The sequence below is a fragment of the Electrona antarctica genome (genome assembly GCF_951216825.1).
Source record: "Electrona antarctica genome assembly, chromosome: 10".
Lineage (NCBI taxonomy): Eukaryota > Metazoa > Chordata > Actinopteri > Myctophiformes > Myctophidae > Electrona > Electrona antarctica.
In genome coordinates this window covers 7,642,341-7,662,917 of record NC_136791.1, presented here as the reverse complement: position 1 = coordinate 7,662,917, position 20,577 = coordinate 7,642,341, and the positions used below count along the sequence as shown (strand labels likewise).

Below are 20,577 nucleotides of genomic sequence, written 5' to 3'. Positions count from 1 at the left end.
GTCATTAGATTCAATTAATTATACATGTAATTGTAATTTCATATCTGATAAGTTTCACTTTTGTATTGTATTGTATGTATGTATTATTTTTATTTAATTGAAAACTTACTTGAGCTTGTTGTCACACTCCTCAGTTAATTCTTTCTTGATGTACTCCAGGTCCTGCTCGTGCTCCTTTCTCAAAGATCGGATATCTTTCTGCAACCGGGTGAAGTCCTTCTGTAACTTCTGCTTCTCGTTCTTGACGTCGGCAAGTTTCCTTCTTAAGGACTCGGGAGAGTCGCCGTCCACCTCTTCTTGCATCATAGAAAGGTTCTCCGTGTCCTTTCCCAGGGAGCTCTTGGTCTGCTCTGCACTACAACGCTCCAATACCAGCCCATCTTCCACTTCTACCGAATTCTGCCCATTCTTGTCCAAGCAAGCTATAGCTGCCCGATGTTGATCGAGCAGCGCACTCTTCTCAAGCAGTTCTTCTTTAAGGCGACTCATTTCAGCAAGAAGCTTCTCATTCTGCTCTTCGGCCTGTCTAAGCGTTGTCTTAAGTTCTTCCAACATAGAGTGCGTTTCATCCGGTTCTACCTCCTGGCTTGCTGCATCTCTTTGTAATGACGACAGCTTATCTTCATAGATGTTTTTCAACTCCTCTAAAGACTTCTCCGTCTTGACTCGTTCATCACTCGTAATCAGTTCAAGTTGTTTCTCCTGCTCTTCTTTAAGCTTGGCAATTGATGCTTCAAGGGTTAATCCTTTCTCCTTTAACATTTGTATGTGTTGTTCGTTTGAGACTTCATTCTTCCTCGTTTCCTCCAAACTGGCCTGAAGTGCTTTGATGGTCTGATCTTTTTCTTCAACCTGGGAAGTCAGTTGCTTTTTAATGTGACTGATCTTCTGCTCCGCTTTCTTCTTGAGTTCTGATACTTTCTGGACGCTCTCCGTAGCCAGTCTCTCTTCGGTTGCCTTCAGACTCTCCTCCTTGCTCTCAAGAATCTCATTTCTAATCTTTTCAAATTCTTCTTTCTGACTTTCAAGATCTAGTTTACAGGCGTGGTTTTCTTTCAGCAGGGCCTGCAGTTTTTCCTCAATCTCCTGCGCCAGAGGGCCATTCTGGGAAGACTGGTCCTGGGTCTGTTGCAGCTGTTCCGTGAACTCCCTCTTTTCACTCTCCCTGATACTGTGCTGCTGCTTCAGGTCAGTGGCGAGCTGTTCACACTCATTTGTCTTCAGGGCCAACAGCCCCTGAAGCTCACACACTCTACCGTTGCAGCTTTCAACCTCTACGGTAAGTGCGCTCACCTTCTGCTCCTTTTCGCTCAAGGCTTGGTCCATCTCAGACTTGCTGATGGACTGATTGTCGAGAATGGTAGACCGTTTCTCTTGTTCGATCCTCCCAACGGTCTCTTCCATTTGAGTGATCATCTGCTGTTTCTCTTCCTGATACTGCCGGTTCAACAGAGTTATGGCTTCATCCTTCTCTCTTAGATTATTTACTAGCTGGTTTTTCAAATCGCTAATGATACTTTCCAAGTCACTGATATGCAACGTGTGGCTTTTCACGCTCTCTGAGATACTTCTGTTTTCTTCATTAAGCTGCTCAATGCTAAGGATTTTCTCAGAGATGGACTGAGAGTGATTCTCAGCCTCCTTCATCAGACTGTCCCTTTCTGTCATTAAGGCGTCAACATGCTCTTTGTGAGCATTAAGTTGAGCAGTTATCTGCTCTAGTGAACTGCATAGATTCTTATTTTCTTCTGTCTGCTGACAGAGATTCTCCTCCAAAGTGCAAATTCGGTCTACTTTAGTGATGATAATGTTTTTAAGATGTCCCACCTTTTTCTGGTCACATAACACTCTGTCTCTCAGATTCCGCACCCTACCCTCAACTTTCTCACTGAGTTCATTTGCCTTAGCCTGAAACTCCCTACTGTGATGCTCCATTTGGTTACTGATTACAACAAATTGCTCCCGAGCACTCTCCTCAAGTTTCCGCTGCAGGTCCTCAACCTCCTTACATCTGGAAGCCTCTAAAGCCTTAACCTGCTTCTCAGTTTCCTCACACTTAACTGACCAAGCCTTAAGTCGCTCTCTGTTCTCTTCTTCTGTCCTGCTCAGCTCGTCTTGGAGAGTGTTTCTCTCATTCAGAGCCTGGTTCAGGTTCCTCTCAACTGACTCCATTTGCTCCTTCAGTAACACGTCACACTGAGACAAACTTTCAAGCTTAAATGCAGTTTCCTTTAGTTCCGCTTGTAGTTTCTGTACAGTAGTCTGTCGAATCGCCAGCTCCTCCTTCAAGTCGTTTATCTTACGTGATACCTTCTCCTTCTCCTCTCTGCTCCTGCTAAGCTGCTGAGAGACTTCGTCCAGTTCCTGGGCTTTCTCCTGCAGAGTGTGTGCGTGTTTCTCCACCATGTCCTCCTCCTGTTGTCCCAACTTCTTCTGCCAACGTTGCTCCAGCTTCTCAAGCTCCTGCTTCTGGATATGCCGCAGTTTCTCCAGTTCCTCCTTATGGTTGTCCTGCAGCTCTGACATGGCACTGCTGAGGCCCTCAGAGCTCGTCTGAGCCATCGCTACAATCTTCTCTTGAACCTGTTGCTCTTTTTTCTGCAGCTCCGTCTCCTTCTTTGCAAGCTCCATCCTCGCAGACTCTTCGCTCTCCTGAAGCTTCCTCTTGAACTTCTCCTGCATTTCTTTGGCCTTCTGCTTCCACTTGTCCATCTTTGCCTCCTGTGCTTTCAACTTCGCCTCCATGTCCTTTATGGTGCTCTCCTGGGCAGCTTTTTGATCGTCGACCCATTTCCGTAGCTGCTTCTCTTCTTCTTGCTTACTGTTCAGTTCTCCAGTGTGTGATCTTTCTTTCTCAGCAAGTTCCTTCTGCGTCTGATGCAGCTGCTGCTCTATTTCTTGAAGATCCTTCAACCTTTGTAGAAGAGACTCCTCTTTATGCTTGTATTCCGTCTTTGTAACCTCCAGCTGCTGCTCCATATCTTTCAAGTCATTCCTGCACTTGGCCAGATCCTCTGTGACATCACGCAACTGAGCATTCGCGTTCTCAAAGGTCTTCTTCTCAGACTGGGCTTGAGATAAACTCTCACGCAGCTCCTCAACCTCCTTAACCTTGACTGATAGGTCTTGCAGAACAGCCTTTGATTTCTCATGAATAGCATTTTCCTTGAGTTTGTGCTCAGCAAGCTGCTTTTCCTTCTCCTGGAGAACAATCTTGAATGCGTTGATTTCAGTGTTGAGTTCCTCCTTCACAGCTTTCTCCAGTCCTCCCAAGGAATGCTCATGCTTCTGATGGATATTCTCGACCTCCATCTTGTGCTTCTCCTCCAGAAGCTGCTTACTGCTCAACACCTCGGCCAGTTCCGCAGAAAGTGCCTCCAACTCGGTCTGCTTTACGTCCAGTTTCTCCAAGGTTTTCTGGTTCATGTCTTCAACATGGGCCTGGAACCCTAGCTCTTTCTCTTTCAGGATGGCCTCCACCTCTGCTCTGTGTGTGTCTCTGAGGTCATCCAGAGCAGTAAGGTGCTGCTGGGTTAAGGCATCCAGCTGGTGCTGGCGAGCTTCCTCGAATGCAGATGCCTGCTCCTTGTGCTTGGACTTCAGCTCCTCCAACTGACAGGAGAATTCCTGGGACAGAGCGGTTCCGTCTTGGGAGCCCGTTTGCAGAGAGCTCTCAAGCTCTAGTATTCTCTGCAATCAGACATTGGGGTTATTGCAATAACAAGTAAAAAATCCTTCTAGTTACAAAGCACGAAAAAGAGAAGTTTGTTATAAAATAATAGGGCATAACAGTGGGCGTGGTTTTCTGGTTCCACTGAAAAATCAGCCATTAATTTTTCCCCAGAGATTTACAAAAATAAATTGTTTTAAGCCTAGTATAAAGCCATCCAGCATCCTGGTGAATCATGACCATAAAACCTTTGATTCTGAGAAAAAGTTAGAAATAAAACCGCTAAACAAAGGGTATTTAAATGTAGTATATCATAAAATTAAATATTCAATATTTCTTTTCACAGAATCAAAAGGTTTTATGGTCATGAATCACCAATATCAAAATCAATCAATATTTGTATTAACCCATTTAGGCCTGACCTCAACATTTAAAATAATTCTTCTAAATCCTCCAGTTTTCTGAAATAAATATTTTCACGATTTTTCAAAAATAGCAGACCTCGTAGCTTGTAGATCTGCTATTTTTCAATAGCTAAATTATAACATAATATTTAAAACACCCAAAATGGGTTAATCTCTATGGGAAAAATGAATGCCCAATCTTTCAGTGGAACCCGAAAACCACACCCACTGCCATGCCCTATATTGTAAAATTCCAAGACTCACAGTTCTTGTGAGTTCCAGCTCTAAGCGCATGGCCTTCATCTTGTCCTCGGCCTCTGCCTCCAGAGCGGCCTTCTGCAGTTCGGCGGCCTCTAGAGCCAGAGCAGCCTGTTGTTCTCGCTCCTTCTCCGTCTGAGAAAACTGCTCTTTGCATTGCTCCTAAACGAAATGTAATCAAACAGCAGCTCGTCAAAGGCCATCCCAAGTTGTCATTTGAGGAAATATACTGTATTATACACTATGGGCTCCATTTCTGTTACCGCTAAACCCTAGCCTGGCTAATAAGCCAGACCGAATCAGCCGTTGGCAAAAAAAGAATTGCCTGCCGGCGGATTACGGTCTGGAGAGGCTTAATTGTACGCCCATTTTCTACACCAGAGTGTGGTGTGGCCAATCGGGACACGGTATGCAATATGGGCGGGCTTTGGTACAGTGATGTTCAATGCTTGAGACCTTTGACTGACAGTAGCTCTGACCAATTGCGTCAAAGAGAAAATGTTTGAACCCGCCCCCCGGGAAACAAGATCCATACACAGCATCTCCAGACTCAAATACCACACGACAGTGTGATTTGAGTCTGGCTTATTAGCCAGGCTAGCTAAACCCCTTATCCCTAAACTTCTTTGCCTCTTTTTACTATTTTGCAAAACATTTTTGAATAGTTAAAATGGCCAGTCTACAAGCTCACAACGTGTCAATGTAGATTGGCTAGTTGAACTATTCAAAAATGTTTTTCAAATTAGCGGTGACGAAAATGGAGCCCTATAAGTGCACTCAAATTCTATTTTTATTTACTTCGAAGCGTTTGACGATTCAGAACTCAGAAGTTGGTTTGAGTGCAGTTTAGCCCATTACATTACAGTGTCAGTAAGTAAATGCAATTCAACAACAACCCTCAACACCCACCATGGCTTGTTTGATTCTGGCATTCATCTCCTCTTCCTTCTCAGCCAGAGTTTCATTGTGTAATCTTTCCATTCGTGCCTCCGTCTCCTCTGATGATTTCTACATACAGAATGTGAAGTACATTAGAACCATAGAAATAAAATGTTTTCTATTTATATTAGTATGGACTGTCAATCAGATAGGACTTTTCTGATTGGATGTATGGGCTGTCAATCAGACAGGACTGTTCTGATTGGATGTATGGACTGTCAATCAGATATGACTTTTCTGATTGGATACATTTGCGCGACTATAAAGACAAAACAGAAGTGGGAAGGAGGCTCCACTTTATATTTTACTCATGATAGCTTTTCCATTGCATTTGGAAATTGCGAGAGGCTGGCAACACGAGACTAGGCGGTTACCAACAGATTACGACACCACTTTGTGTCCATATTTTGGGCATGTCTATATAACCACATTTTGCAAAATGTTCAAAGGTTTTGGGAACAGCAGCTATTGAAAAAAAAATCAGAAAATGTGTGTAATGTTTTAGAATCTCAGGTCTTAATGGGTTAAGTGGTTATTATTTTATTTATTTTTCGATGCAATTGTGAACAATAGCCAGTGGCCAATCAATCAATCAATCAATCAATCAATGGTTCACTGTGACTGCAGCTCAACAATCAGTGTGAGGGGAGGTCAGGAGATGTCTATGAACTCTGCGTTTAAAGGCCTGAAGACCATTGTCTGTGATGGAGTCCACTACATGCTCTAGTAGGCTGTTCCACACCTGGACAGCAGTGTGGAGAAAAGTTCTGTCCAATGTGCGTGTTTTGGAGCCCGGGGGGTCGAGAGCATGTTCTGGTGTGGCTGTGCATCGGCCGGTGTTGCTCCGTCTAAGGCTGTCGATGGAAAGTGTTGTACTGGCAGTGTCCTGTTATGGGTGTATAACCAGAGTGCATGGTGCTGAATTTCTCTCACGGAAGCTTTCTATGATCACTAGTACCATCATAAACATGAACGTTCCCTGATATCCAACTGATGTTGGTAACTGGCATTATAAATATTTTTAATACAAATATCAATAATTATCAAACTCCAAGGGTAATGTTTTCATTCAGTGTAACCTTTTTGTGTACAGTATAATGAATTTCACTGCTCAGTGGGGAAGGATATGTCCTAGCAATACGTGACAATCATACTTTACTATTGTAGTAAAGTAAAAAGTAGTAAAATAACATGAACATGGAAAGACTTCTGTTTCAGACCAAAGTTCAGGACGTGGGGATGGAGAGTGTGTAGTCTAATAATTCTGATTCCGGGCTAATAGTGTCAATTTGGGGGTCCTTGAACAAACAGGAAGGTAGGAGCGCACACCAGTAGTGGGGAGGTGCTGACCGCAGGAGATAGAACTATGACTGAGAAAGGAGAGAGGCCGCACAGCTCGTAGTCACGATGCCATCAAAATCTTTATTTTTCCAACGTTTCGGCAACAACTTGCCTTCTTCAGGGAATGAAAGGGAATCATTCCCTGAAGAAGGCAACTTGTTGCCGAAACGTTGGAAAAATAAAGATTTTGATGGCATCGTGACTACGAGCTGTGCGGCCTCTCTCCTTTCTCAGTCATAATTTGGGGGTCCTTGACATGAAAAAGTTTGAGAACCACTGATGTAAAATTCAGCTTCCTGACCTTCATGAGCGTAGCAACCTCTTGTTTGACTCGCAGGACTTCCTGCTGCTCCCTCTTCACCTGTTTCACCTGCTCGTCCAGCTGAACCTGCAGCTGCTTGCGGGCCTCCTCTGCCCTGTGGGCCACCCCCAGGGCCCGCTCAAGCTCCTCAAAGGCTACAGTAGGATGAGAAACATCATGGCGTCAGAGTTACCCTCCCGCGAATGCCATTTCGACATTTATTTAACGGAGGCAGCGGATGGATGGTGCCGCTTACCTGATTTCTCAGACTTTTCTTTCTGCTCTTGCAGCTCTTCCCTCTGGGCCGTCGCCTGCTGGATTCGGGAGCGGAGCTGAGCGACCTCCTCCTCTTTCATTTCCAGAGTCTCATGCATCTGCCTCTTTGTCTCTGCAATGACCATGCCCTAAAAGAACGACAAACCGTGGCAGAAACACATGTATTTTTGAGTGGTGTAAACCACTCCTACAACTGGCTTTGTTAGTTTACGTGTCTGTCTGTCTGTCTGTCTGTTCGTACCAAAAAATGAGCATGGTTGCAGTTTACGTGTCTGTTCGTACCAAAAAATTAACATGGTTGCTATGGTCACCCAGTTCACACGGGTGTGATTTCATTACGTCAGACCACAGCTGATCAGTCTATAAGACCTTATACCACTCAGTTCACACGGGTGTGATTTTGTAACCTACAAGGGGGCGAACAAATACAGAAACAGAGAAAAGGAGCTCATGATGCGCGATGTCTGTGTACTTCACACTGCTAAGTCAAGCTCTATGCCTGTAATTGCATCAGACAGTTCTTGGAGCTCTCCACATTCCTCAAAATGATCTCATGAGCGTCTGCCTGGATCCCGCAGAGCTGCGGGTCAGAGTTTAAGAGCAACAACCTGGGACTGCAAGCTTTGCGACCTCCTTACACAGTAGTGGAGCAAAAACATGTCTATAGTTCAGAGACAAGATGTTCTGTAGGACGCTCAATCAGGATGTGACCCGGAGGGAGCTCCCCCAAAAAGACACCCCCCGCCTCACTCACCTTGTCTTGTTCCAGCTGTTCAATGAGGTTCTTGGCATCGCGTAACTGAGTGATCAGCTTAGTCTTCTCTGTCGTGTGCAAGTCCTATGAAAAATAGAAACATAAAAGTTCAGTTAATCAGTAATCACGCAGCACTCTTGTCTACAAAGGGGCCTTCAATTGCAAGAATTGATCCATTGTTGTGCGTTCTATAAATCAGTGGCATCCGTCCCGTGGGCCATGTTGTCCCATAGCTTTTAACGAGCAGCTAGAAAGTGTCTGCATATGCTGTACCACCCACAAGGCTTAGCCCACAAAGAGGCCATGCAGAACGTCTACGCAGCCCCAGCTAAACCAACATGGTAACCCAAATTACAGCCCAGGTTAGCAGCGGTGGCCTGTAGTGGCCGTGTCTCCGTGACACTGCCCTTAAACCCAGTGGTTATCAAGAAACCAAACATCAGGCTGACATCTCTTCCCAAACATCAGGCTGACATCTCTTCCCGGTCGTTTGAGCAACGAGTGTCCATAATGAAAACTGAAACCACTGATTTAACCCATTTTGACCCGAGATCAGATTCTAAAAATGTCTTCTACATCCTGACAGTTTTCTGAAAAAGCTATGTTTCTATGTCAGTCGTTCTTCGATTTTTCAAGAATAGCAGACCTACAAGCTCGTAGCGCGCCACTCGGTGGCGCGCTATGAGCTTGTAGATCTGCTATTTTTCAATAGCTAAAGCATAACATAATGCTAACACCAAAAGGGGTTCCCACCCAAAATGCGTTAAAGTACAAAAAGACAGTAAAATGGCAAAAACAAAAAGAGGAAAAAAACGGAAAGATTTATAATCTGTAAACTTCCTATTGCTCCACACAGGCATTCGCATGATTGATTTGACAACAACGCTGCTAAACAAAAAACACTAACACACAAATCAAGACCCCCGAAAAACATGGGGTCCTTCTATGAACCAGACCGCACTTAATACATTCCAAAATCCCTGAGGTGAAAGTCTGGAATTGTAGACAGCTGGTCTGTTTTATGGGGTATTTGTTTGAGGCAGGGGATGAACAGAGCACCAGGATGCCTCTACGCTGCTTAGAAGGGCTAGGCGCCTGTTAACCTCTGCTCTTCCTTAAACAGGAAAAGGCTCGGTTCCCAAACAGTGCCTAGGCGCAACACACAAGACGCATGACAATTGTGGAGCACAGACGCAAATCTGCTGTCCATCAACACCGCAGGTTTTTACCGACTGCATATAATCAGTTAGCGGCGTTGCTGCAAAGGAAAAAAAAAAGTCACAGTAAAGATGGTCGAAACCATCTGCGCCATCATACCACCAGTGATGTAAACAGGTTTCCAATGTCATGAGTCCCGGGATGCAGGGATGGTCTTTTAGAACGAGTCCCAGGGACATTTTATGAGTCCCACTTCAACGACGTTAGGAGTCATATTTTGCCATTTTTACAAATTGCAGCATTTAACTCCCATTTCATTTTATATGGTTATAATACCCTTCTGCTTCTGTTTTCTACATGCGTATAACCACATTATAACTAAAGCTAGCGGAAATAAACTAGAATAAAAAAACAGTACAGTAGTGCATCCCGTGGATGCAGAGGTCGTTGTTTTATTGCGTCCCTTAACTATAAACTGCATTTTGGGATGCAAAATGCACCCTATTTTAATCTCTGTACCACCAAAGCACAATGTTTTGAAATCAAAGCTAAATAATGGTCGCAGTCGTGTCAAGTTGACATCATTGACCCCTTTCTGAGCGCAGCTCGGCCAGAGCATCTGGGGGCTCGGACAGAGAACCACAGCATTCCACCGTCTGTGTCACTGAGATAATGGAGTCACATTATCAATGGACCATGAAGGCTCGACCAGATGATTTAGAACCCAACATCACCCTAGCCTAAACACACTGCTCATTGATTCGCAGCATCGCGGCCCAGCCCCATTTTAATCAAACCTCTTCATAATTATAGCTCACCGCCACATCAATTTCTAGTTAACTGGCTGTCTCCCGAGAATTCCTTTGATATTTTTTTTTTGCTGGGTTCAAGTTGTACAGTACTTCTGAAAATATCTCATGGGTGATGACGGTAATGAGTATAATGACACATTATATATAGAGATCGAGATGATAGTTTGATGACTGATGACTCCCATATGGTCGAAAGCGTTCGTGGAGTCCTGTGTAAACAATTTTAACAGCCAGCGCTGCTGTTGTGCCATGCGGTGGCGGTGGTTGTGATAAGCATCGGGCGGCGAGGCGAGGAGGTTTAATCGGTCTCTCTCGGGTCTAATGGGATATACCTTGGTCTTCTCCAGCTCCTGCAGTCTCTCCTGCAGCTGCTCCTGCAGGGTGTCGTTCTCGCTGGCCAGCTGGCCGCTGCGCTCCTTGTGCGTGCGCAGGAGCTCCTTGCACTTCTGCAGGAGGTTCTCCTGCCTCTTCACTCGCTTCTGCAGAGTCTCCACCAGCTTGGCCGGGTCGCCGCTGCCCTCTTCTGCTCAGCGGACGAAATTACATTTATGGGTTACCGAGAAACACACTTTGGTTGGGGGGGAGAAAAAAAAAGGATTCACATTCTTCACTTAGTTAAAATCTGTGGTTTTCAACCATTTTTTGATACCAGGACCCACTATTTATTCTGCATTTTAGCCACGGACCACCATTTGATGAGGTTTAGTCTCTCAGATCCACAATTCCATGCTGTATTTAGCCCATTCTGACCTGAGATCAGATTCTAAAAATGTCTTCTACATGTTTCTATGTCGTTCTTCGATTTTTCAAAAATAGCAGACCTACAAGCTCGCTATTAGCTTGTAGATCTGATATTTTTCAATAGCTAAAGCATAACATAATGCTAACACCAAAAGGGGTTCCCGCCCAGAATGGGTTAAGAGAGATAACAGGCAAACATTGATCAAAATAATTCTTCTACATTTTCTAATTGTGTAGACTCTTGTCTGTTTAAGAATAATTTAACTGTTGGGAGAGTAAAATTAAACCATAATTTTACACTCAAGAGTTAAAGATCTATAAGGGTCCATTTGGTTACCAACTCTCCATGATTTAGCTGGGGACCACCTGGAATCCCCTCAAGGACCCCCCAGACCACTGGTTGACCACTGACTTAAGTAAAAGCATTAATACTGCAATGTAGAAATACAAAGTAAAAGTCCGAAATGAAATAAAACAATTACTTAAAAGTGCAAAACGTAAAAGACATTGGTGTAAAAATGTACGGAAAGTAAATAATTTCAAGTTTTCAAATGTATTGAGGAAGGAGGAGAGACCCGCACACTGCCACTTGCTGGTTCAAGAACTTTATTTTAAAGAGTCATATAGCAACGTTTCGGCCTTTCGGCCTTCTTCAGACATGCCTGAAGAAGGCCGAAAGGCCGAAACGTTGCTATATGACTCTTTAAAATAAAGTTCTTGAACCAGCAAGTGGCAGTGTGCGGGTCTCTCCTCCTTCCTCATAACGTTTGCTGTACTGCCAGGACCTATACGCACCTGCTATAAAACTGAACCGGGTGTGCGGAAGTCATCCCTCGAATAAGTTTTCAAATGTATAAAAATATTTTGAATATAGCAGATCTACAAGCTCACAATGCGACGCATTGTGAGCTTGTAGAATGACCAAAATCATGTATATAGTTCTGAAGTGGTTAATGTATGTCTTATTGTCTTGTAACAATAATCAAAACCTGCAAAGTGAACTAGTAACTAAAGTTGTCAAATAATTGTAGTGGAGTAAAAGTAGAATATTTGCTAGTACTGGAAATTGAAAGTACTCAAGTAGAGTAAAAAGAATACCTCAAAACTGTACTTAAGTACAGTACTTAAGTAAAAGTACTTAGTTACTTTCCACCACTGACCAAAACTAAAAGATCTTACACACAATCCAGGGGCTTTTTACATACTGTTGTTTTTTCATTAAATAACCACTTAACCCATTCTGAAAGGGAACCCCTTTTGGTGTTAGCATTATGTTATGCTTTAGCTGTTGAAAAATAGCAGATCTACAAGCTCATAGCTGATGTTGTAATAACTACACTGGATCCATTGGAACACAGGTTCGTTTTTCCATTTCATGAGAAGGAAAATTTGTTTTGGACAGTTTCCGCCCGACAGTGACAATATACAGCATACTAGCACATTGCATAGTGTCATAATAAACATGAATGCATGCATACCCTCAGAAAATGCAGCCTCCTTCGAGGGACTCGGAGGGACCGACGCTGAATCCACGCCATCTTCAGACGGAGGCGCCTCCCCCTCGAGTGGGACGACCCCCTTGACTCGCTTCTTTAACAAAGCAACCTGGCAGAAGATAAACACAGTCAATGTTAAGTCTAATTGCCTGGGCCATGGCTCAGTGGTCCAGGCACCTTGGCTGGTAATCCAGTCTGGCAGTGTGCCGCGGGTTCGACTCCCGATCCCGACGGCCTTTACTGCATGTCTTCCCCCCCATCTCTCTCCCCATTTCCTGTCAGCCTACTTTCCCTCCATAAAATATATAAAATAAAGGCGAAAGCCACAAAAAACAAACAAACATAATGTTAAGTCTAATTTATACTAGTTTCTACTTGATAACCCATGAGTTGCATTTTTCACTTGCGTGATCATAATATGATCACGCAAGTGAAAAATGCAACTAATTTGTCATCGTCATATTATGACATATTATGACAATGACAAAGTACAAATTATCTATTAGTCTGCGAACAAGAAGGCACTGGAGCAGCTCAGATGATTTAGGCCCTTATTTTATTTGTTTAAATTTACATTACATCTTCGTCATTGACACATCGAAACGTTGTCGCTTTTTACTTGCAGCCTGTTACAAATAAAATAAGGGCCTAAATCGTCTGAGCTGCTCCAGTGCCTTCTTGTTCGCATATATATGTCCTGCTCCTGAGATGCACCAGATTAGCCTGCTATAGGCTAGAGGCTCCTGAGATGCACCAGATTAGCCTGCTATAGGCTAGAGGCGCGGCTGGAACTCCCTTCTACATTATCTATTAGTCTCTTCTACCATCAAGTCAGGTGAATGCATGACACAATTCCAGACAGTTTAATCAATCTAATTTGTTTACTCACTTTCCAGAAACGCACACACCCCTCCCTGCCTACCTGAGTGTGGAGGACTGTGATCATCTGATCCTTCTCCTCCAGGGTGGCATCAAACTCTTCTTGTAAATGTTTCTTGGCCTGTTGATCCATTTGCAGCTCCTGCAGACCATCAAAACCATTCAAATGTCAAACCTTTGACACTGACATTTTAATGTTAAAATGTAACCTGAACCTGGAATTAAAGCAATGTTAATCGTTTCAGATAAAGGGGTTTTTCAGCTCTGTGTTGACACTCTTTGGGCTGTAATATAATCTCAAAGTCCCAAGTTTAGGAGTGCTTCTCTGCAGTGATTCTAGCTTCCAGAAAGCTTTTAAACCAAAATGGCAAAGTGGCTGCACTCGTTCTGACTAAAATTAGCCCGTGCCTGCTTCAATGGCCAGAAGGAGAAACACAAGGTGGACATATTGACCCAGTGAAACAACAAATTATCAAACTGTTACCTACCTCTCTCAGCTCCCCGATCCTGCGGAGAGATTTATCCTGGCTCTGACTAAGGATGACCTGGAAGCGTAGTTTGTGAAAAATAAAAGAGAGAACATTTACATCATATTGGTTGATGGTGATAATACATTTATAACCTGTGAATAACATGCACACCAACTTTGACACTGTGTTTCTCAAATGGGAGTACACAGAGGTACTAAAGGAGGTATGTGAAAGAGTGGACATTTTTCTACTGCTATATTTAATGATAAAACATTGACAAACTTCTTGTTCACCATTACAATTAGAGATGTCCAGATACACTTTTTTCGTTTCCGATCCGTCTTGAAATACAATACATACTTTTCTAACAGAGTTAATTGTGTACCGTCACTTTAAAAGCGTAATGTATACGTCCTCGTACGACAGCGTCACGCACCAAAAATAGCCATTCTACAAGCTCACACTGCGTCTGGTTGCACCGCGTTGTGAGCTTGTATATCTGCCTTTTCGGCACTTTTTTCGTTTCCGATCCGATTCCGATCCAACAATTTCTGTGTTAGCCGATACCGATACCAGTGCTTTTTTTAAAAAAGTGTAAAGTACATGTACTCATGTTGGTTGCGTTATCACGTAGAATAACGTGAAGTTTAGCCCTGGTGATGTTCCACTTTGCAAGCGCACACACACACACACACACACACATACACCACCGGCCCCGTCTCACCGTGCTGCGCGCATCACGTGATTAAATAAAATGTGGTATCGGATTGGTGCGGGGCGTACTTGCCGCTTCCGATATGACCAAATAAGGGCATATCGGAGGGCATTCCGATACAAGTATCGGTATCGGGACATGCCTAATTAAAATCAAACCCTTGGCTAGCACAACTGTTGAATCGACACTTTAGAAAGCAATAATTATTTGCAAATACCGGTACTATGCATTTTATTTATTTTTTAAATCATTTTATAATTCATTCAGAACATCAAATTCTACCTTGGGTTTTCTCTTGCAGGGGGTGAAGGGATTTAGAAATCAGGGGAAGGTGGTACTGAACTGAAGCCAAAATAGTTTGAGAACCACTTGATTTAAAGCTTGTGATGTTTCAATGTCACACATGCACTAAAAAAACCACTTACCTGGGTTTTCTCTTTATCTCGTTGCACGGTTCGGTATGCCGTGACCAGCTGCATGACAACAAAAAAGGGAGTGAGCAGTGGGAAGAAAAACAGCAGGCCAGGTCAGCAGAGAGATGGAGGGCATCATAATTGATGGACATGGATGGAAGGCAAGATTATAAATCAGCTCTCTTCATCTCCAGGGGTGAAAGGTGGATGTCGGGGCAGTGGTTATCTTATGTTGCTAGTTCTCAACATGGGGTCCAGGGACACCCAGGGGTCCTTGGGGGTGTTACAGGGGGTCTCCACTGACTAAATGACTGATAGTTTGGAGGAACCAGATGTACCCTTACAGGTCTCCAAGTGTACAAAATGTTTCTCTTCTCTCTCTGAATTAAAGGAGCCACAGACAAATTCACCATCAAATCTACTGTATAAGGGAACAATCATGTGTTTTGCAACAGTACAGTGTGCAACATCTGCAACACAATGGTTGCAGAATTCAATAATAATTTAATAATTCAAATTAACAATGACGATTTTACAGTCTACTGTCGACTGGGGTCCCAGAGATAAAAATTGTATCAAGTGGGGGTCTGTGGCGTGCCCCTAATGCGTATCAAACTGGGGGCCCTTGAAATGAAACAGCTTGAGAATGACTAGGTCTACGTGGGTCTCACCTCAGAGTACTTCCCTCTGTAGTTTCCCAGGCTCCTCTCCACGCGGTGCATGCGATGCAGCAGCTGCTCTTTGGACATGGCCAAAGAGACATCGGCGCTTCCCGGCGATTCCTCTGCCTCGCTCTCGATGTCCGAAGGGGGATCGTACGACGGGGCGGACGAGGCCTCGCCGTCCGCCAACGGGGTGAGTGAGTCGCGGGACGAGCTGCGGACGAGGCTCTCCCTAGACGGGGAGCGGAAGAGACTTTCTGCCCGGCTCGCTCCGCCACGAAGGAGAGACTCCACCGATGGCACCTTCAGCTGCATCTTCTGTGCAAACGACGGGGGCTCCTCTCGCTAAGGATCATTAATTGACAAAGAATAAATGTAAAATCCATCAAAACATTTCGACAGTTCAATACCGCAGCAACCATGTTTAAACATTAATTTCAGTGACAGCTTTATTGAAGAGAGTGGGAGAGCGTTGTTCAATTTGCCTGGGGAGATTTTCCACAGTATGAGGGATCGCCAAGAAATTGTGACATTTTCGCGCGAGATCTCATAAATTAAAGCTACCTCTTGATCCTTAAATGTTTATTTACGAGTTATATCCCTTAAACCCGACCAAAATGTCACATCAGGGAATAAACAAACTGTTAAGGAAGTGTTTACTCCAAGCAAAATGTTCAATCACATTATCATGGGAGATTATTCAGAGACAGATTGGCTGGGTCAATGACTCAGGGAAGTGTTCTGCTATGGAGAAGATAACTTGCATTCTGAAAAGGAAAAGTGGAATGTTTCATAGAAGGGTTTGGCGAGTTAGGAATGATAATGAGTCTGACAGGTCGTTATAAAGTTAACCCATTTTGGGCGGGAAGTCCGGGAACCCCTTTTGGTGTTAGCATTATGTTCTGCTATTGAAAAATAGCAGATCTACAAGCTCATAGCGAGCTTGTAGGTCTGCTATTCTTGAAAAATCGAAGAACGACTGACATAGAAACATAGCTTTTTCAGAAAACTGTCAGGATGTAGAAGACATTTTTATAATCTGATCTCAGGTCAAAATGGGTTAATCTATGAAGATCTATTGTCAGGGAACTGCACATGATGACCGATGGTGGCTTCAGAATGCTATCAGTTGTCATTTTAAAGTAACCTACCTCTCAATCTGATGTGACTATATACAGTTATACACTTTATTGGATGATGTTGCTCATATTTTATTTTCCATCTGTTCTCGTCTTTTCCTTGTGTGTGTATGTTTTTAATGCTTTGTTTTCTACTGTTTGCTTGTTTTGTTTCAATGCGAGGACTGCGGATGAGAATTAGCATTTTTGCTAAATCCGGTGTATTTATGAAATGTCAATTAATATGCATTGTCCCGTCTAAATAAACAAATAAAGTAAATGTTACACACACACACACACACACACACACACACACACACACACACACACACACACACACACACACACACACACACACACACACACACACACACACACACACACACACACACACACACACACACACACACACACACACACACACACACACACACACACACACACACACACACACACACACACACACACACGTTGTGTAGCTACATATATTTGCCATGTTTCCTCAAAATGTATCTTGATCTAGTGTTGTGAAATTAGTAGATCGACCCGGACCCTCAATTTGGCCATGAGTTTTCCTCAAATTATTGGTGGTGAGTAATGACTTAGTTGAATGGCAAGCTCTGATTACAATACCAGACAGTGTAGATGGCAATTTATGACATTTAGCAGTGCATCTGCCTTTTCCTATAAAGAATAATTAGGCTAAGTAAAACATAATGTTCATGATGTTCTGCAGAGAGGTCATTCAACAGTTGCATCTCATATCATTGGTGGCACAATCATTGGTGGAAAGTAATTAAATGTGCACTTACTCAAGTACTGTACTTAAGCACAAGTGCTTTTACTTTTCTTGAATATTTCCATTTTTGAATACTTTTACTATTTTCTAAATAATTTATATACATTTGAAAATGTGAAATGGGACATTCTGCATAGTGAGTACTTTCTACTTTTGGTACCTTAAGTACATTTTGATGCCAATACTTTTGTGCGTTTAAGTACATTTTGAAATGACAGACATTTACTTGTAACAGAGTAGTTCTACATTGCAGTATTGATACTTTTACTTAAGTAAAACCTTTGAGTAATTTTTCCACCACTGCAAGCATATCTGTATGCTTACTGATATACTGTATTGAATTAATTACCGCTCCAATGCCACTCAGTGGCCACAGTGGAACATTATGAGGATGTTCTTTCAGGACAAAATGATACAGACTGTTGTTTAGTAATATACTGTTGATACACAGGCCAGTAATCTGTAGTGATTCACTCTCATCTGCGTAGGAATAATAGATAAATGTTTGTGACTCCATGTGCTGCTTTATCAGGAGACCCAGGAAGAAGTTGTTGAAATGCAACTCATCTGATATCATATCTTACAACTATAGCCAATATGAATTCTTACACTGAATTCATATGGATAATGTGCTAGCGTATGTATCTTTCTCCTTATCATATGGTAATGGCTGTATAGCTGAGCATAAAGTACTGTTCCAGCTCTATCAATCAGTCATGACTCATAATCTTACAGACACCTTCGCAAATGTATATAACCTATGCTCTGTGTTTGTTTGGCACACAACTTCAGAACTTGTCGTGTGCCTGCTGTCATCTTGTTCTCCCTTACTGTAGATCACTGCTTGCCTACCGACTACCGAGACCAACTGGATCACCGCGCACTCGCCACTCTTAACAGAGGAAAACTCTTCAGACAACCACAACACAAGGTAATGCAGAATACAGGTTAAATAGCCTGTCCCAATAGCCTCGCAATAATGTTTGACTCATTCCTGTATTATCAAATTATTATTATTATTAGTAGTAGTATTTACTATTACTACTACTACTACTACTACTACTACTACTACTACTACTACTAGTAGTAGTACTAGTAGTAGTAGTAGCAGCAGCAGCAGAAGCAGAAGCAGCAGCACTGTTGTAACTTGTTACATAGATCAAATTAAATGTTCTTGTTAATGTCTGTTACTAGATGCAGCTGTGTTTTCTGGTCTCCATCTCCATGTTGGTTCTTCTGTCCCAGGCACAAAAGGGACAATATCCAGGTAGGAGGCATTCAGTAGAGTTAGTTTAACATGTGTTATGTTTGTATTTCATTGTTTTTATGTTTGGGGACGGAAATGAGCTTCTAGCCAATTCCGGCATATTTACCTGTACATAAAATCACGTTCAGATGATTAATTTCACGTTCATGTATTGAATGCTCATTAATGTGCATTTTCCAGTCCAACTAAACAAATTAAGTAGGCTGCTAAAGTAACGTTGTAGATCTAATATCTTTGCCTGAGTGTGACATGCCCACAATCAGTGGAGGAAAGTAACTAAGTACATTTACTTAAGTACTGTACTTAAGTACAATTTTGAGGTATTTGTACTTGGGTTTTTCCAATTTCCAATACTTTTACTTCTACTCGACTACATCTCAGGCAATATTCTACTTTTACTCCACTACATTTATTTGAAAACTTTAGTTTATAGTTACTTTGATTATTATTATAAAACATACATTAAACACTTCAGCCCTATACATTTGGCAGTTTTACAATTATTTAAAAATATTTTTATATTGAAAACTTGAAAAAGAACATTCTGCACAGTGAGTACTTTCTACTTTTGGTACTTTTAGTATACATTTTGATTAGCTTTGCATGGCCAGCCCAGATTAGTTTTTGTCTTGTGGCAGATATGTCTGGTTTCCAGGCATTTTGATGCCAATACTTTGAATTCCAGACTTTTACTTAAGTAAAAGTATAGTATAAGTATAGTTCAACATTGCAGTATTGATACTTTTACTTCAGTAAAATAATTGAGTAGGCTACTTTTTCCCACCCTGCCCACAATAGAGAGAAGAATCTTTTGATTAAGCCTAATTAACTAACATCATGTATGTGTTTGGATTCACACTCTTTCAATTCTCGTTGTGCTTTTTCATGGTATCCAGCCAACCACAATCATTGACAGTATCACTCTTATTACTGTATAACTTTGGTTAAATTCTTGTTTTCTGTGATCTTTCACAGGAAAGGATGTTGGTGACAAAAGTCTGCCTCCCTCCGTGAGTCCCGTTGAGGGACAGGATCATGGAGCCTCCATGATCATGTCCCTCAACGGGACTCACGGTGATGGAGCACATGAAGTTGAAGAGACAGAGTCGGCCCTGGATACGTTTTGTACGCTGATGATGGAGGGATTTCAAGAACTCATAGAGTACCTGAGGACGCTCTGCTCCTATTTTACATCCTTGATGTAAAATAAAATGAACAAGATAAAATTACATACCCACATGCAAAGAGAAACACACACACACACACCACACACACACACACACACACACACACACACACACACACACACACACACACACACACACACACACACACACACACACACACACACACACACACACACACACACACACACACACACACCCCTTTTCTGGATCAGGGCCAACTTAATTTCAAACGTTTTCAGAGCATGTTTATTTTAATGATCAATCAATGAATGAATGAGTCTATCTGCATTAAGTGATCTCGATACATAGAAATTGATTTATTGGAGATTCTGACTTTCAATTGTATACATTTTGTTTTGATTGTAGGGTTCCACTTTTTGCTTTGGCAATGTAAACGTATGTTTTCTCATGCCAATAAAGCCCTTTGAATTTAATAAATTAATTGATTAATTGAATTGTGTTTTTCAGTAAGTTTTTAATGAAAAAATACCATGACTTTTTTATGTAATATTTCTATCAAGGTAGCTCAAATACAATTTCACAGAATATGGATTGATTCTTTTTTTATTTAAAAAATAATAATTTAAACATCTGCTATACAATGTCCAAGTTGTCTGTGGGTTGTCTGTGTGCCGGTGTCTGTGCAATCATGTGCACAGTCAGACGTCGGCACAAACGGGACATTGGACCAGCTTGCAGTGAGAGAGAGAGAGAGAGAGAGAGAGAGAGAGAGAGAGAGAGAGAGAGAGAGAGAGAGAGGAAGATACAGTAGTATGGAGTGAGAGACAGAGAGAGAGCCTATTTCCTCCATGCAACAATCCGGCTTCTTCTGGGTATACTGAAACCTGAATGGACTGATTGACGCATCGCAAAGAGACAAGAGATATACGTCAAAAGGAAAGCCATCCCACCAGACA

At 42.4% G+C, this 20,577-nt stretch overlaps 1 protein-coding gene across 4 annotated transcripts in view; it reads right to left on the bottom strand.

Moving 5' to 3' along the window:
* Nucleotides 1–20,577, bottom strand: part of golga4 (golgin A4) — a 47,928-nt gene that overhangs the window by 18,744 nt on the left and 8,607 nt on the right. For 3 of the 4 annotated variants that reach the window (XM_079512781.1, XM_079512780.1, XM_079512782.1), the window contains exons 4-16: nt 15,299–15,630; nt 14,640–14,687; nt 13,518–13,574; nt 13,073–13,171; nt 12,133–12,259; nt 10,246–10,436; nt 7,944–8,027; nt 7,170–7,317; nt 6,914–7,068; nt 6,014–6,157; nt 5,242–5,340; nt 4,339–4,494; nt 110–3,690 (exon numbers count right to left, since the gene is read on the bottom strand). In XM_079512781.1, coding sequence (XP_079368907.1) covers nt 110–3,690; nt 4,339–4,494; nt 5,242–5,340; nt 6,014–6,157; nt 6,914–7,068; nt 7,170–7,317; nt 7,944–8,027; nt 10,246–10,436; nt 12,133–12,259; nt 13,073–13,171; nt 13,518–13,574; nt 14,640–14,687; nt 15,299–15,630 — 5,221 coding nt within the window. The remainder of the gene's footprint in view (nt 1–109; nt 3,691–4,338; nt 4,495–5,241; nt 5,341–6,013; nt 6,158–6,913; nt 7,069–7,169; nt 7,318–7,943; nt 8,028–10,245; nt 10,437–12,132; nt 12,260–13,072; nt 13,172–13,517; nt 13,575–14,639; nt 14,688–15,298; nt 15,631–20,577) is intronic. The other variant, XM_079512783.1, reaches the window with a different exon arrangement.